Below are 19,171 nucleotides of genomic sequence, written 5' to 3' on the forward strand. Positions count from 1 at the left end.
AACCTCTTTTGGTTGAGTCCGTTTTTCCAGTTGTTTATTTACTGAAAGGCAGTCTCGATCTCAAATCGTGCTCAAGGCTGAGCTGTAACGAAGCCAGTGCTGCAAGTTTCAAATGTGTCACATAAAGCTGTATGCGAGTTTCTTTCTCGGGGCACAGGGGGGGTTCCAGCACATTATTATTTATGGGCAATCAGAAATGTATAGTCCCAGAGAGATGCTAGAAAATAATCCAGTCCTGAAATCTAAAGGTCAGGGCTTGTTCAAAGAGGAACATTGTCTGTTTGGTTTCTTTCACCCCAGTGAGTAGAGACCTGCAGCACCTACAATCAATCTGCTGTAGCACACAGTACTGTAAACCAAAATGAACAAAACATGTACAAATCTGTCAAATTTGGTGTCTATTATTTTGGTGCAAGGGATGCTGGTCCAGCCCTGTGCAGTAACCCTGCCATTTCCTGTCAACAGGCTTAAAGAGAGGGCGTTTCCACGATGTGCAGAAAACGTCAAGATGCTGGTGGACCACAAACATTCACTGCTTTCCCTTCTTAAGGTTAAACAAGCTTTTATTCATTTATCTATTGGGTTTTTATCTTCTCCATTTTGGATTTTATTTGAAGGCATATGTAGTAAAGGAGAATTGATTTAAGGGTTACCTCAGTTTTAACCATGGCAGAGATCTGGGGGCAGGGGCGAGCGAGCAAGAGTGGGCAAAAATCATTCTATCAGAAAAAGTCAACATGTCAACAAAACAGATATCACTTCACTTTAGGAAACACTGCCATGGAGCACAACACAACACTACACATACCTCGGCCTGACCATCAGTGTGTCAGGGAGCTTTAACCTGGCAGGGAATTAACTAAAAGGAAAAGCCAGAAGGGCCTTCTATGCCATCAAAAGCAGACTAAACAAAATAGACATATCAATCAGAACCCTGTCCAAAATATCGGGCAGTGTCATCCAGTCAATTGCACTGTACGGCATTAAGATGTGTGGTGCACTCAGTGAGCAGAACTACACATGGGATAAGCGCACCCAGCAGAAACCCTGCATGCAGAAATATGTAAAAACATCCTACAGGGGCAGAGAAAAACTCCTAGTACATGCAGGGCTGAATCAGTCTGACCCCTAACAATATTGACCAACTTCAGACCAGCACTGCTCTCCGGCCACAAATCAGAGACCACCAAATTATAAGCCAAACCAAAAATTCTTATCTGGAACATTGGGCCAAAGAAACAAAATCCCAAAAGCAAATTGATTGCTATTAGGCTCTAAACAGAGAATACTCCCTGGCAAAGTACCTCCTCACTGTCAGAGATGCAATGCAGAGACAGATCCAGAGTGTTGGATCAGTGACCATAGCCAGACCATAGTAACAGGCCACCACAGGCAGACCTGGCTGCCCAGAGAGGCGACACACACTTTGAGTAAATCAGCAGGTCCCACTCGCACTTCACAAAAATGACAGAAACTGTCCTACTGGGCGAAGGACACAGCCCACCTAACTTCCTGCCACAGACTGAGGGGGGCGCCAGTGAGCCTTTTGCATAGGGGCAAAGGAGAGAGGCTTTCTCCACCAATACACTATTTTTAGTTATCTATTTTTAATTCGTTTTTGTATAGTTATGTTCATTCACTCATTATGATTAAATATACTTGTATAAATGTATATCTAAACTTTAACTTGTTTTTTCCCCATCTTACATGATTATTCCTGTTTCTACTGATAATGTTTATATCCTTCTGTAAATGCTTTGGCAATACATTATATATGGCATGCCAATAAAGCACCTTGACTTGAAACTAATTGTTAGAGATAGTGAGAGAGTGAAAGAAAGAGACAGCTGTTAGCCTTGGCTGTACTGATTTAAGTGTGTGTGTGTGTGTGTGTGTGTGTGTGTGTGTGTGTGTGTGTGTGTGTGTTGGGGGCCGGTTGCAAATTCAAATCAGAGACTGTGCTCCTTAATGCAGACAGCCTCTAGCAGTGCAGTCTCTGGGGATCAGAGCCAGAGGAAAACAACCTCACAGGAGTGGGGGAATGAGACTCCTGTTGCCCAGTCTTTGGATCTGTGTCTTTCTTTACCAAGTGGGTGCTTCTGCAGAGCACAGGCGCACCAGCTCCAAGGAGGAGACTGAGCCAGGCAGATGAGAAAGACCAGGAACATCAGATCACTTCTGCCCAGTGACCTCCGTCTGGCCATGAGAGCAGCTGTTAATTTGGTCTGCATTACTTTAAATTGTACACAATTCAGTTGACAATGCTGACTCAGTGAAATGGGGCTAATGCAGTCATACTTCTTGTGAGGCTGGCTGAAGCCATCAGACGTTTTATTCCAGTATCAGATTGTATTCACCTCTTAAGAACAGAAATATTGAAACACTGCCGATTTTTAAGTAATTTGCAACTATGCATCCCATAGTGATCAGAACTAACCAAACCTAGGGCATAAATAGGGAGGCATTCTAACCCTGAGCCTGGCAACAACAGCCTCCTTCAGTTAACCATGCTAGAGACAAAACTCTACTGAAACCCTGAAATACAGATCACAATGCAATATAGACTTTGCATTAAGTACACTGACTCCCTGGTATCTGTAACCAGCCATATTGACACAGCTAAACACTCATAACCAGATAACTTTGAAGACAGAGGTATTAGGTCGAAAAAATGCATTCTTTGTCCGCATATCACAGGGAGAAAGTGCATTATAGCAAGGGGCACAACTTGAGTTACTCACTTGAAACCCTGGGACTGTTGTTCCAGAAACTGACCAGACTGTGCCCGAATTAATTTGTGAATTAATCAGCTATCTGCTGGAGACCGGCTTCTTCAAAACAGACTGCAAGCTGTTCCGGTTAACTGGGGCCGGCTGTGCACTTCCGTCCAACTGCATGGACAAGTAGCTATCTGGGTAATTAGTTCAATTATATAAAAAAAAGGAGCTGAAACTGATCAAAATTACCTTCTTTAGGAATGGACAGGGAAGGTGTGGGCATTTGGTCTAGCACTGAACTGTGTTATGGTAATGGCTGCCCCACTACAGCCGACTGGCAACATCTACAACACAACCAGCGCTGCATTATTGACTGAGGACAGTGGCCATTGAGGTCAAGTTCAAGTTCTTCTCGCAGACCTTGCAAAGCCAGAGGCAGCTGGTCTGGCTTGAATTACAATACACAGACGGTGGGCACACTGGAACACAACTGTCATTTATGGCGTAGGAAAATAAACACTACCCCCCCACACACACTTTTTTTGGTGGGGAGGGGGGTGGGGGGGGATTAAGCCATTTGTGTTGTACAAAGACTTCACACTTGATTGTTATATGCAGTGCGTTTGATTATAATGTCAGGCATTCATAATAAAAATAAAAACTGTAAAAATAAATGACCTGATCGTTAAATGTTGGACTCAACCTGATCATAGCAGGGGGTGTCAGAGGTTTATTTTACATGCATCGTTTTGCAGCATACAAATGATGTAACAGTCAAATAAACAACTTGTCAATAAGTATCGAATCATAATGCATATTTTAAATTCATGTTTATAATGGTGGTGTAACGAACTATACATCATAATTACATACATGTAATAATAATCTATCAAATAAAAACAAAACACGTATAAGCCATTTCCTGTTCTGAAAACTCCGCAAAAAAAACAACAACATTCCACTGGAGGACTGGACTAACAATCAAGGGTACGTCCCGCCCCTCCATCAAAAGCAGCCAATCCCTGCACGGATGCAACACTCCCTCCGATACATTACATAAATACAGCTCCGACAGGCCTTAACATCTGCAATAGCCACATCGACACAGCTCCGGATCGACGCACACCGCTCGGACAGTCCTGGTCAACAAGTCAAGCCCATGCAAACGGGCTGTTCACGTCTCCCTGCGCCGATCCATTTCGCACATGCCAACACGTCGCGACATCGCCAGCGCTGCAAAATGGAGTCGCCAAATGCAGCGCCTTCGTCTTTTTCCAGTGCAATTACAAAATCACATTACAATTACAAGGTAGGGAATAAAACCGACTTCGTAAACAAATCGGTGACAAGTGTTTACATAGACGAGACAACCGAGCCATCCGCCGCCGCCCGCCCCCCCCATTCCCACTCCCCCCATTCCCACTCCCCAGTAAGCCCGGTAAGGGATGGTCAATGCATTAATTTACCATCAATACACTGTCGATATCAAAGAGCGGGCATCGGCTTGCGCTCACAACAGACGGACGTTTTCATTATAAATATGCACATAAACATGTCGACAGAGACAGAGAAAGAGACAGACAGCGAGAGGGAGAGAGAGAGAGGAGGAGGAGGAGGAGGAGGAGAGAGAGCGAAGCAAAAATAATAAACAACGCGGTTTAAACTAAAGGTAAGGCCAGGACGAAGGAGCCTACCTGCGAGGACTGAACAGGTCGTCCATTTCGGAAATCGAGCTCTTGCTATCTAAATGCTGACAGGTCGCCTGCCCTGAACGCAGAAATAAACTGCTTTTTTCCCCCCTGCCTGGTCTAAGTACTCAAAATGGAGGTGCACGGAGCCTCTCAGACGAGGTTTTCACTGAGCTTGTGCTATGACCTCAGCCTTCACGCACAGCGTACAGAGTTCCCGTTTCCCCCGACGCTACTGAGCATGTGCCGCGACCCTCCACACACACACGCTGGAAACGCAATCAATCCACTGCGCTCCGTCTCTGCACATAAACAAGCCCTGTGAGCGCAGCCGCCCCGCTCAGCACAGCAAGCGGAGCAGGCAGGCAGACGGGCAGGAGGGAGAGAGGGAGGGAGGGAGAGGGAGAGAGAGAGAGAGAGGGGGTGGGGAAGATCGGAAGAGAGACGCACACGGAGGTAGAAGCAATAGGGCCCTCTGCAAGGGGGTTTGTAACACGCAACCACAACCTAATTACACAGAAGATAAAATCCCCCCTATTTCAATCTGAAATACCCCATGTTACCAATATATATCGCCCAAGATTTCCCCCCATACAAATCTTGCCCCATACCCCCCCACCGGGCACTTACAAATCCCACACATTTGGGGGAGAAAATCCTCCAAATCTGGCAACGACTGAGGCTTAAAACCCACCCCCCGCCTGGACTTGGGTTCAGATTCACCCCACGCACACCCCCTTTCCTGCATGATTGCAGTGCGGGCTGACAGAACTGCAGGGACGGACTGGGGTTCATTAAGACGACAACCCTTCAACAACCACGTAATTGGATGATGTTTGTCTGGGAAAAAAATATCTGTATGGTTGCAATTCAATTGACCAGTCTATCTATATCTAGGGAAGAATATTCAGGACCGTAGCACCATATAATATTACATACACCGATCAGCCATAACATTATGACCACCTGCCTAATATTGTGTAGGTCCCCCTTTTGCGCCCAAAACAGCCCTGACCCGTCGTGGCATGTACTCCACTAGACCTCTGAAGGTGTGCTGTGGTATCTGGCACCAAGACGTCAGCAGCAGATCCTTTAAGTCCTGTAAGTTGCGAGGTGGGGTCTCCATGGATCGGACTTGTTTGTCCAGCACATCCCACAGATGCTCGATTGGATTGAGATCTGGGGAATTTGGAGGCCAAGTCAACACCCTGAAGTCGTGATTCATCAGACCAGGCCTCCTCCTTCCATTGCTCCGTGGTCCAGTTCTGATGCTCACGTGCCCATTGTAGGCGCTTTCGGCAGTGGACAGGGGTCAGCATGGGCACCCTGACTGGTCTGCGGCTACGCAGCCCCAGACGCAACAAACTGCGATGCACTGTGTGTTCTGACACCTTTCTATCAGAACCAGCATTAACTTTTTCAGCAATTTGAGCTACAGTAGCTCGTCTGTTGGATTGGACCACACAGACCATCCTTCGCTCCTCACATGCATCAATGAGCCTTGGTCGCCCATGACCCTGTCACTGGTTCACCGCTTTTCCTTCCTTGGACCACTTTTGATAGGTACTGACCACTGCAGACCGGGAACACCCCACAAGAGCTGCAGTTTTGGAGATGCTCTGACCCAGTCGTCTAGCCATCACAGTTTGGCCCTTGTCAAAGTCGCTCAGATCCTTACGCTGCCCATTTTTCCTGCTTCTAACACATCAACTTTGAGGACAAAATGTTCACTTGCTGCCTAATATATCCCACCCACTGACAGGTGCCATGATAACGAGATTATCAGTGTCATTCACTTCACCTGTCAGTGGTCATAATGTTATGGCTGATTGGTGTATGTAACCCACCCATCGTTCAATGTTAAATTGGGCCAACCCATGAGCTAATATTTTTTTATGATTAACTACTTATAATTTACATATTTACAAATTTATTTTCAAAACCTTACAATATGAAAATACTGGAGAGAAAATATTTCTCCAATGAATTGGGGATGTAAATTTACATACATGAACAAATGTTTAAAACTATTTACTGTGGTTATCGACGTGTTTCTATGGTTTTGCAACTGAAAAGCATTGGTTTTGTAGTTCTCATTTCATCATAACCTGGGTGATGAAAACTACTTTGTTTTGTTTTTCATTTTGACAGCTGTTGAGATTTTACTCGACTGTGGAGTTTGCTTTCGGACATGACAATAATTTGCCATGACAACCACGAAGGGTTTTGAACACCCTTTCCTCCCAGAAATGGATTATGGTGCTGCGCTCGGTGACCTTTTATGGGCTTTTGTGGAGGACTTTAAAATGTCAGTTACTGTACCCCAGGCACGATTTCACAACACACCAGATTGTTCTTAGCTTAATGCTGCTGATTTAAAGAGATTGGGGTCTGTTCCAATTCCTTCTGGACCCGTGGAAAAATTCAGAGGGTCCAGTTTCCTCCTGGAATGTTTGCGAGGTCAATGTCATGCGTCTCAGCAAGGAGGTTTGCTACAATGACTGCCCAAATAAATCCTTGCCTCACTCAAATCCCTCTGACCTGCCCTCACTGCAGATGATAAAAGTACTGAAGCAACAGCAGCCAAAATACATATGGAAATGCATGCAACCTGCAACTGCTATATCCTCCACTGTGTCACTTATGGCACCACGTTGTACAACATGGGGACAGTTTCTTTAAACCGTTCTACAATGTAGTTCCACCCTTGATGGGGATCACATTGGACAAAGTAAGAAGTCTATTCTTATTATTATGATTCCAAACAACCTACTATATAAAGATACAATACACAATGTGGACAAAGCTGAATTGAATATTCACATTGGACAAGCCAGTGAGATTTTTGTTTTAGTTTTGTTTAATCTCAGGCAGGTCATTTCATCCTGCTTCAGAAACAACTTTCTCGAGTATTTACAAAGCTGCACAGGCCGCAGCTGCTCAAACACAGCAGCCTATGCGATAAAACACTCTGCTGAAACAGCTTTGGCACCTTTGATCTTAACCTTGGTCACAGCTTAGGATCGGGAGTAGCAACAGCAAACATAATAAGCCGTGGCAGCTCTCTCCCGCCTGAGACTGATTTGCACGAGGCACGGCTCACGGAAGAAACCCCCTGCGTTCAGAAGCCATGAAAACAGAGCCCCCACCGGCACTGATGCATAAACGCAAACCTGAGCACCCTGTCATACTGCACCTCTTCAAGTAGAATGGGACAGTTACATCAGCCCAAAGTGTTGCGTTAACATTCACAATCTCTGGAAGCTTGGATATACCTGTTCAATGTTCATCATCTTTGAACAAAGTTGTTTTATGAGGCCGTTTGGTTTCTGTCTTTTCTACAGGGGCTGCTTAGACTACCGTGTCTCAGTATCTCTAAGAGGTACTGACGCATAAGAGCACGTCACATCCAGAGACTGGTCTGCACCCTGCGAACCATGGTTACTGGTTGGCATTGCATCAATAAATAAATATGACAGAAAGGTTGCAGCCGTGAAATTAGGACTGACGGCCAAAAAAAGCTTTGGCGAAAGGGCACATGACAGCTTACATTTTATTCCAGAAGGGAATGCACCATAATGTTTTATACATATGCTACCCATACTGTCCAATGTGCATTTAAACTAATATGCAATTTGCTTATAAACACTACAGGTAAGTCACACTCACTGCCAGCACTGTATCCAACAAGTGCAATCGTAAGGGGGTGTATGAAGTACCCAGCGCATCATTACTGGGCATTCCTGCCAATGGGATTCAGAGGACCACTGAGATGATCTTACAAGTTCCAACTGGGCTTCGATGTTTAAGCTACATTTATTTGCCTGCATTTGTCACATTTGACAAGGAAATGTACACAGTGATGTAAGGTGGACTATAAAAGTTTGCAGGAAAAAAAACTAAATATTAAATAGCTGCCAAAACAACAAATGCACTATTATTCTGGAACATGCATCTATATATTTAGTGCTCTTATATCTGTACTCACATAGCATGCCTCTACATGGCTCTACTGTTTTTCTAGTGTCCAGTCTTTCAATGGAATACCAATTTTATTCAACGCCCAATTTATTATCCTGCCTGTTATGTTTTAGCTGCAACTGTAATGCACGTTTTTATTGCTCGACACAAAGTGGTTGGTTTCCCTGTACTGCCCCTGTGTTTTTAGGACATGGCTCAGGTGGATTGGAGTTTATTAACTCCATTTAAATTGTTAACTTACAACCCCCAGCCTATGCCGTACCTGGAGGGATTCTTAAATGATGTACTTGAGTATGTACAAAAAGTCTGGAAATGTATGACTGATGCTTTAGTGCATGGTATTTTATCATTAAGTTTCAATGAACTGGGTCCCCTTCACATAGACTTGCCAAGTCTTCCCAGATCTTAGGGACTAAGAACAGTTAGCAGTGCAAATTGGAGTAGAAAGAACTGTGCATGACCAATTAAACAGGAAAATGTAGAAGGTTTTAGACAATGCAAGTCATTAGTTTTTAATGTGTGACAGTCAAGAGCTTCAGTGTGGCTTGGGGGAAAAAAAGCACTTCATTATAGGTTTTCGGAATTCAGATTCCCCCTTCACTGCAGGCACACACGTACACACGTGTACACACCTGATTTGGAAATGTATTTATATTAGATCACTTCTGCTTCATTCCCATTTGTGACATTGACAAGCAGTACAGGTCCTTGTTGTAATTGTTTCTTGTCTGCAGAAATCCTGGAGTGTGACTGTTTGTATCACATTTTCACAAGTTGGCCAAAGAAGCAAGATACCGAAAACAATGTGCCTTGAGCCTGTGTTTAAATGTAATTAGCTTGTGTGTTGCTGGGCTTCCTGATGCAATAAGGAGCTAATTATGTTACAAATAGCTGAATAAGCTTGAACATTATACAGGCCCCTCTCCACACTTAATCACAATAATTAACTTCCACTGCACTGCAAGCTCTGGGCTCTCTCATGCAGGTAATCAGCTATCAGTTTTTCTGTTGTGCATGCCTGTGTGACTGCAAAGGATTGATCCATGCATTCAGGGTAAAAACACTTACCTGGTCTCGGGATTGTATCCAAGTATGTAGAAAAATGAGTCAATGCGGGCTTTAAACTCCCTTGCAGCAAAAATGTCAGAAAAATGGGAAATGTTACATTTCCCTCTGAAAAACAAACATGAAAAGAAAAATGTCAAAGGGGGAGTAAAATAAACCTCTGCATCACAAGTCACACAACAGAAGTTAGGACACGCTGAGAGTGCAACTGTGAAGATCGAGAGACCTGCATTAGGAGACGCGTGGGTATTTAAAGTGTTACACGAAACAGCAGGCTTGAGCTGCGATGGCTAAACCCTCATCTTGATTTGATTTTCCTCTCTCACAATCTCATTTCTTTTACGTCACTCTCCATCAGAATAATAGACATCACACCAGCTCGCTATCCTCTCTCGGCATGCTAAGCCCATCCAGAAGAGGTACCTTCCTCCACAGATGAAAGGGCTGTGGGAAGAGGGCTGGGCATTACAGCACACCACTGGAATTGAGCGTGTTTATCTAAAGCCCTGTAATAACTCAAATCAAAGACTCTCTGTGTAGCAGAAGTTGCAGCTAATTTGCCTTGAAATCACTGGCCGCAGTGATGTGGCTCAGAGTTTATGCACTGCTGGTGCCAGATGGTTTCAGTTAAAAAGTCATATGAGCAAAATTGTTAAAGAAGGGACTATTTGGTTTCAAACTTTGATAATAGCCATGCAGTCACATTTCTCTCTCTCTTATGACCTTAACCAAGCCCAGAAAAAGCACTGCTTTATTTTAAACAAGGAGGTATGTATGTATCGCTGCCTCAACATGAGCAGGCTACTTCATAAATGGATGATATACGGACTGTTTTGACTGTTTATATATACACACAAATGCCCTTCAATGCACTTTTTAAGTACACAAATGTATAGCTATACATTGAATCCAATTCAAGTTCCGATTCTGTAAGTTATTTTATTAATACTAAACATGAAAATAATATATTTGATGAGGTGAGAGATTATGAGATCTTAAATTTAAAACAAAATGGTTTGGTCGTCTTATGGCACGCTCCGAAACTACGTTAAAACCTGCAAATGCACGTCTCCCGTCTGCACCAGTCGCCACGATGCGTTTCACCGCAGCATATGACTTGCCTAAGAGCAGCAGCGTGGTACGTGTCCACATAATCTGAAATGAACAGTTCCCGGCTCTTGACCACCGGGTCAGTAATGACGAGCTCCCGGCCAGAGTCTGCAATAGAAGAAACCATCCAGACAAACGGGGAGACAGACAGAGAGAGAACATGTAATCACTAAAACCAGTTTGGAACTTGAAGGACAATTAATTAATTAATACTAAAGGGGTTCTCACCGTTTTCATTGTTGCGATCCTGGACCAGGTGCTGGTACACCGAGTCTGGTACTTCTGACTGGCGGTAGTACCATTTCACACTCATAAGCAGGTGGTCCCGTTTACTCTGATAGGAAAAAAAACATACTTTAATGTTTGTTACTTGGTTTTACAGTATTGCAAACAGCTTCTGGGGAAACTAATTATGCTGCACATTCACTAGCAGGGTCACCCAACACTTGGTGTGCTACTGGGCGTTTACTTCGGTGTAAAACCATTAAAAATATATCCGAAAAAAAAATTGCCCAAGAGGTCTGGGGTTTTACAGCAGATTTGTTTTTTTTACACCACCTCACTGGGACTCAAATGCACACAAACAACCCAAGATCAAAACACAAGGAAGGTCACCGTAGTATATTCAGAGGTCTCATTTAATCTATGACAAATGTGCAGTGTATACAGTCCTGGTGGGTGTTTTATATGCATTTCCATTTTTTGTATTTTTTTTTTTTTTTTATATAAACTCTGCCACGCGCTGTCCGTCTCTGGTATTGCACCTGCTCCCGAGCACTTCCATTTCCTGCAAATGTACAGAGTGTGGCAGCACTGAGTCAGAAATCAGCAGCAAAGGAGGAGGAAAAAGGTGTTTCCATTCATTCACATGAAATATTTATCATTCCTCCCCACAAACCCTGCTGACCACGAAGACAGTTTACAGAGCACTAGAGGAGCTACAGCTCCGTGCAGCTACACAGCAGAGCCCCAGCGCACCAGCCAGCAAGCACAGTTGCTCCTTTACGTAACTGTAAATTGCACTCTTTCATGCAAAGCTGACTGGGTTATTGTGCTAAAAAAAGAGAGCATGTGCACAAGAGGGGGTGGGGGGTTAAATTCATAATGGACAGATTCTCTAAAACCACAATGGTTTTAGAGGTTAAAGGTCTAAGTTTGACCACTGTCTCTCAAGAAAATGAAACAGAAAAGCTTTGTGTGTAAAGATTTAGAAAGACAGCTCCCTTTACCTTTAGCCTTATGATCTCAGCCCTCTCTTTTACAGACAGGCAGGATCCGGTCCATCGATCGGCACATGTGGCCCAGCCCTACACTGCCCAGGGCCCTGGCTGAGGGCTCCTGCACAGACATGGCGCAGGGGCCGTGCCCTACGATTCAGCTCAACAAGTGGGCATTAGCAGCCAAGGGCGTCACAGACACTCTCTATGTATCGACTTCAAGACACAACAGTTACAAACTAGGTTAACAACAGTAATTAAAATTGTTGTGATAATGAAAACAATAAGAAGCCAAAAATAAATGAAGATGAAATTCAGATTTAGACCATTTATATACACACACTGACTTACAAAGCAGAAAGAGGAGGGGACAAAAGAACACATTTTGCTTTCCACTATCTTATGGTGATAAGTTATGCACGCACTACAATCTCCCCACAGACTACAAGACTTGTTTCATAAGATCAGTTATGCAGCACATTTTCACATCTCACAGCATAAACACCCCCCGCCCCCCCCCCTCGCCGACATTAAAAGCAGAGCAACAGAAAGTAATAATGGCACTGAAGTTGCAGGATTTCAATTCCAAAATGTGAGGTCCCCCACCGGGGCTGCTAATTACAAATCATTTCACTTTCAATTTTGGGGGAGTTTATATTTTTAGTTAAACCTTTTTAAATAAAAGCGGGACCGAGTACCACTTGCTCCGCATCAGTGGGATTAGAGTTGAACTCCAGCTCAATTAATTTCCAGAAAGCCATTTATTCCCCCCCACCCCCACCCCTTGCCTTCTCCACTGCATTAGCTAGTGCATAATTTGGCAGATGAAGATATTATAGCACTGGTCTACAGCTCTGTAAAAATGCATTAACAGCATATTAACAATTATCAATTTTCCCCAGACATAAGTGTGGTTAAAATATATATACAAAAAAAATATATATATATATATATATATCTGAGCTGTTGGATTTTCATGCTGCTATCTAAAGTGTATGAACGTTAACAGTGAAAATTAAACACTGAACATGAACATTGTAGTGAAGAAAAAAAAATATATATATATTTTCGGAATAAAAAATACAAAAAATACCAGTCATCTCTCTTCTTTTCCCTATTCTGTTTAAACAATAAAAGTCAATGAATCTGAACCCCCTGACCTTCCCCAGCAAGTCTAAAGATTGGAAATGACTGTTTCATTATTAAACCCTAATTATGTTTCTCTGTTGCATGGACCATGTGCACAGTGCACAGAATCAGATTATCGAGATGAGTACTCTTCAGCACAAAAGAGGAAAGAGCAACCGCAGCCGCCCATTAGAATCACAATGCCGGATTGATGAGCAGCATTCCGAACTGCGCAAGGGCGGCTGCCTCCGCACTGACCCGTTTCTGCACCGCTATCCGGCTCCTTACATCTCCAATGACCTAGCTGCAGCCACAGGCCCCTGACTCACCTCTCTCTAGAGGAGGAAGAGAAATTGTATCTCGGCTCGGTCCCAGTTGAACCTGCCCTACTCACAGTGAAGTGAATGTGAATGTGAAGTCATGGTTTTGCTGCACACAAAAGCAACCGTTTTGCGCCTGTGAATTCCATAACACACAAGATAGGCCAAGATGATGCTCTGCGAGCTGTGAGGTCATGCCGGAGTCGCCGTACGGCCTGCTTCCCCACCTTGGTTTCCTCTTTGGTCTCCGATTGTGGTGCCACACCACAGTGAGCTCATGTTACAGCACATTTACACAGCGCAGTGCTGGAGAGGAATTACCCGTACACTATATGTGATAAAACTTTACTGGGCACAGCTTTTGGTGAAAGTCTCTGAAACCGAGAGGAGAAGCCAGCCTTTACAACTCCAGTAGTAGCAATGCACTAGTCAGTGCCAGGTAGTTCATACAAAAAATATTAAAACAACCAACCAGAACACATTTCAGCAAACTACTCCAGGTCAAGAATATGGGTTGAAAGGAGTTCAACCCATTAAGATGGAAAAGTAATGTGGATAATTATTACCAAATGCTTAATGGGCAAATTCTGCCACTGTACATAGCGTTTACGTTTTTGTCAAAGCAGCACCAAGGCGTCCAAACATATCCGTATTTTATACTCTGTGCCAGGCAAAGACTGTTGTGCAAAAAAATTTAATCTAAAAAGGAACAGATGTCTGGTGCTACAGTGCAGCCATTTCAGCGCCGGTCAAATATCAGCGCAGCGGAGAGAGGGGCTATCAGCACAGTGTGACAGACACCATTGTTTTAAGCTGCACAAACTGCCTGTTTGTCTGTCAGCGATTGTCAGTGGGAGACATAGTAGTATAAAATTAACAAAGAATCAAAAAGGGGGGAATTTTGCTGTATGGTTGTTTTGTTTTCGATTTTTTATTAAAGTGCTGTCTTGTTTACCTTTTAAAGGTTTTGGTTGGTTATAATCCTAAACAAAGTCCACAATTCTAGCAAGTTAACAGGGAAAATTAACTCCCGAACACACTGTTTCAGAAGAACACGGGAATAGTAGGCTGTGACAGGCAGGGCTGCCAGTTTCTCCACAGTTTCCAGTTCCATTACGAAATGAGGCAGCGTGTAGCTCTTTGTTAATTCGAGCAAGGAGGAAGAGGAGGGAGAGAGAGTAGAAAAGGGGGATGAAAACAATGTCCAACAGCAAACACAGTATCACCATAAACTGTTCTCCCCAGTCCAGCGCAATTTCACACCACCCCACTCAGAAGATCAGGTCACACAGCTTTTTGTTCAGTTCTTAGTTCACCACATGCTGGCTATTCATCTGTACTGTTACCTTCCAGCTCATCCACTACACTGTTTTTTCCCCATTGTATTTTGCTGTGTGCCGCACTGCCTTCCACCTTTCCCCCTCTCTTTGTTACTGTTGTTGAGCCTCTGTACACAATGTGTTTATTGCCCAATGTAACATTTCACAGTCCCTTGTGTTCTTCTGAATGCGAGTAGCCATGGTTAAAAGCACAGGACAAATGAAAACGACAGTAATAATCACGGCACGGCCGTCAGGGCAGTTAGAGGGCCCATGGAACGGTGATTTACTGCCGCCTGCTGACACACTGGCAGCATTGAAAGGTGGGAGCTTAACACTAAAAATACTGATCTTTAATTGTCTTCCTCCAGCTTCGATCATTGCTAACCAAAAGGCCCAGGTCTACATAACAGGGCAGTGACGGCCAACAGTCTGCTTTAACTGTGACAATGCACAAAGACTAACCGGCAGTGAGCCGCCATGACATCTGGGACAGCGTGCGAGTCCGTGTTTGTGGTCATGCATACATGTGATTATACACAAACGTGTTATACATGTTCAGTGGAGACAGAGAATTGCAGCAGCTCTCAATACTTCAGCAGTGAAGTAACATGTAACCAAGCTGCCCAGTAAGGCAGATTTAAATGCATTGTGGGTAATTCTGCCACCCTCTCTTACTGCAGCCATGAAATCTCCAAAAGGCTTGTGGAGACAAAAACAAGCAGTTGAAACAAAAGGAAAAATGTAAAAACTGTAATCCATTGCAAAGTACTAGTGGTTGAGAGAGCGCTTTCATCATCATACGGGATATGAATGAACATTACCCAAAGCCACAAAGCCCCCCCAACTGCACATTCCCAGGGAAACCTGTGTTTATTTTTAAATGTTTAGACTGAGCTTCTCTCTTACAGCAATAACCCCATACTCATGACCTCCTGTTCACTTTACCAAACAGAAGCACCCAAAGACACATTTCTCATATTTAAACCTAACAAGGGCAGGATTTGGAGAATACAGGGTTAGGAGGGGGGGGAGAAACTTTTCCAACAATGAAACTTTATGAAGCAGTTTTTCACAGAAACCACCTACTAAAAAACTTACAAGAGAGCAGAGGGGAGAGTAAATAACAATAATAATAATAATAATAATAATAATAATAATAATAATAATAATAACAATAACAATAATAATAATGATGAAATGAAGGAACATCTATAGAGCTCAATTATTCTGTTAGACCATGCAACCACAGGCCAAGCCTTTGCTTGAAATGAATCTATATTCAATGAACTTATGGTAAAACACCTATATTTTACATGTCACTAAGCTCAATTACCTGAGCATTCATATAAAAAATTCCACAACAAATTTTTGTTTTCTAAAGGACTTCCAAATTCTCACCCTTATGAAATCTCCAAAGGTAGAATTAGCACAGCACAGAGAGTCGGTTGACTGGGAATCTGGTTTCTGAGAGAACGGGCATGGGCTCGTACCTCCTGCTAATTACCACTGAAATAGAAGCATGTGTGCAAGTGCCCTGCCAGCTAAGAGCCACAGAATATACACTCTAAGAATTTCCACATGGAAATCAGCAAACCCAGAGAAAGAACACAAGATCAGGCCTAAGAAGGACACAATCATGCAGCTAAATGCTGGACCTCTCTAGTGTTAGAACTTCTAAGATGCAATTCAACCCTGTCCCCATGAATTATAGGCTACAGACTTAAAAGCAGCATAAAAAATTTAAATACTGAAGGTTGCAACACATAATTCTATATGTAACAACCTTAACGCTTAACGTCTGTTGGTCAGTTGTGAAGCTACATGCATCTACAGAGACCCCAGTGTTTTCCAGTTGAAAATAACATCACAACAAAGGAAAACATCGTGAAAGCACTACTTTGCAAACATTTCAGGATTATGCATTTCTCATCCACGTCTGCCGGGGCTCAAACTAATAATTGTAAACAACTGTTAATTACAAGTGGGTTGTTTTTTTTGTTGCTTTTGCTCTGTGAAATCCCCTGTACAGATTACAGCTCCTCAGTTGGTTATGAGGAACAAACAGAGCGGTCACAGATGTTAGCTAGGCAACGACAAGTCCTTTGTGCAGTTCAGTCCACGTCTGTCTCGCTGCCCGCACGATTTAGATATTAAATCTAGACTCGCTTTGAAGACAATCTGCCCATCTGTCATCCCAGCTCTATATTGGATTTGATGAGTATTAGCCGGTTCAAAGTAGAAATTTTCACTGTAACAAAACCAAACCTCCCTCTCCTCGTTCATACCATGATCACAGAGCTGCAGGACTATTTTATTATAAAAGCCAAGACAGATGCAGTTTAGCTGCTGGTTTGTATTGCAAGAAAGGGCACTGCCTTTACATTAATGTTTTTTCTTTCTTTCTTTCTCTGCAGTAATGCATCTCTCTAAACCCTTTACACTTTTTTACGTTCAGAAAAATCAAAGGTCTGGCACTAAAAACACTAACACTCCTGCTCAAGGCTGACTAGAATTGTAATTTTCTTAAAATTAAAAAACAAAACCTTAACACACCACTATTGTAAAATCAACTCTGAATAACCAGCTAATGGAGCAATTATATCAAACTTTAATTAAAACGTCTAAGATATTGAACCCATGCCAAACAAAAGCCTCATAAATGGTGGCTTGCGTTGTTCGGCCAATAAAATTAATTCAAGCCTCCTCTTGCACCTTGAGCTATAAAAAGACAAATCTTGCACAGATGTTCACAGTGAATGACAATTGTGTTACACAGAAGGGGAGAGTTACTATCACTCCATTGCTGTAGATTGGGAATTGGTGGTAGTCTTACATCACACATACATAAATATATATTAATAGATGCACATACATACACATGCACACTTATTTAAAGCTTTGCATTCTCAGCCTGCACCCAGTTTTACATAATTCCAGAATAAACAGCCATCTGATTGCTGTCTTGCAGACGCGATTGGGCATTTTTGACCAGCACTAGGATAGCTTCTTCCTGGGTGTTGAAAAAGCAGGGAAGTGTCTAACCTAGGGCTGCAGCTATCGATTAATATGATAATCGATTATTCTATACATAAAACGATCAATTATTCAAATAATCACAACAAAAACATTGTATAATTATCTATCTATCCATCTCTCTATATCTATCTATCCATCTCTCTATATCTATCTATCCATCTCTCTATATCTATCTATCCATCTCTCTCTCTCTCTCTCTCATATATATATATATATATATATATATATATATATATATATATATATATATATATATATATATATATATATATATATATATATATATAAATAATACAAAATCAATAATTATAATTATTAAACGATACACTGAAACACTAATACGCAATACACTGGAACGCATATGAAAATATGAAAATATACTGAAATGCAAATGAAAATACACTGAAATGCTGTAATAATAAACAATGAACAGTAATTATCAACAAAAACTCAATCGATCAAAACCTGTGCCATCAGAGGCTTGCTCTGTGCAATGTATTGAACTGTTCAATACAATAAGCTTGGAAGACAGTGCTACAGATGCGCTACAGGGCTCCGCGCAGCATTGTGATGGATCTGGCTGCAAGTACAACTAATAATAAAACTAGCAATTATAATATAAAACTATTTATATACTTGTAAAAGGTGAATGGATTGCTGCAATAGATGGAAGACTTCTAGGTACATGGAGGCTTTAACAACATGCGATTGGATAAAAACATGGCATGATCGCCGTCCCCGTTTTTTATTTAACAGTCTACAGTATCATCACTGGCTTTGGGAATGACATGAAACTACATGGTACTGAGGGTTTTCATTTGATGTGCGTGCGTACATCATGGTATTGAAGTGGTCAAATGCTGTCCTCCATAGCGCCCAGGGCCTACATGTGTTTCAAAAGTCTATATCCAAAATTCTACATAGAATTTCACATGCCTGAAACATGCACATAATCCACGTCTTCTATCGCGGTGCACGTATGTGCAGTATCCCATGTCTACAGCATAACTTAAAAATTACTTTACATGGAAACCTGAGTTTCCCCATCTTAAATCAATTCATTTGTTTGATGCTGCAACTATCGGTGGCACAAGCATTGGCGAGAAACCAACTGATTTTAACTAAGAAATTCTAGTGTGCTTGTATTCAAAAGTCACTTAAGTAATTCTGTACCTTTGGAAAATTGCATCTGCATGCGCCACGATTGAAGACAGATGTAGAATTCCATGCATGTAGGTATGTCAAATTCAATGTCGAATTTTGGATATAGACTTTTGCATAGATTAGCATGAGAGAAAACCTTACAGCAAATACAACACTTACGTCAGCGCAGTTTCATAATTAATACCACAGTTGCCCTATTACCAGCAACGCTGCAAAAACTTACCATGCGTTTCGTTTCAAGTGCTCAAGCTTGTTGGATGTGCTCTTTTGGAAAACTAATTCTGATTTACACAGTCCACAAAGCACCGTACGGTTATCATTCTCTCTCTATTATAAATACTCCCACAGTTTCAATGCTTTTGTGCGGTAGGCTGGCTGCAACGTGCAGGTTCAGACATTTTTTCCAGTAAGGTGCACAGGTGG

The 19,171-nt window shown here is 42.4% G+C and overlaps 1 protein-coding gene across 10 annotated transcripts in view; it reads right to left on the reverse strand.

Moving 5' to 3' along the window:
• rerea (arginine-glutamic acid dipeptide (RE) repeats a) overlaps positions 1-19,171 on the reverse strand; it is a 173,137-nt gene that overhangs the window by 58,938 nt on the left and 95,028 nt on the right. For 7 of the 10 annotated variants that reach the window (XM_066691248.1, XM_066691247.1, XM_066691245.1 and 4 more), the window contains 3 exons: positions 10,790-10,895; positions 10,573-10,669; positions 9,455-9,559 (listed from right to left, as the gene is read on the reverse strand). In XM_066691248.1, coding sequence (XP_066547345.1) covers positions 9,455-9,559; positions 10,573-10,669; positions 10,790-10,895 — 308 coding nt within the window. Of the gene's footprint in view, positions 1-4,411; positions 4,785-9,454; positions 9,560-10,572; positions 10,670-10,789; positions 10,896-19,171 lie in introns of those variants that run through there. The other 3 variants (XM_066691250.1, XM_066691251.1, XM_066691249.1) reach the window with 2 other exon arrangements.

Source organism: Amia ocellicauda, chromosome 18, assembly GCF_036373705.1.
Source record: "Amia ocellicauda isolate fAmiCal2 chromosome 18, fAmiCal2.hap1, whole genome shotgun sequence".
NCBI lineage: Eukaryota > Metazoa > Chordata > Actinopteri > Amiiformes > Amiidae > Amia > Amia ocellicauda.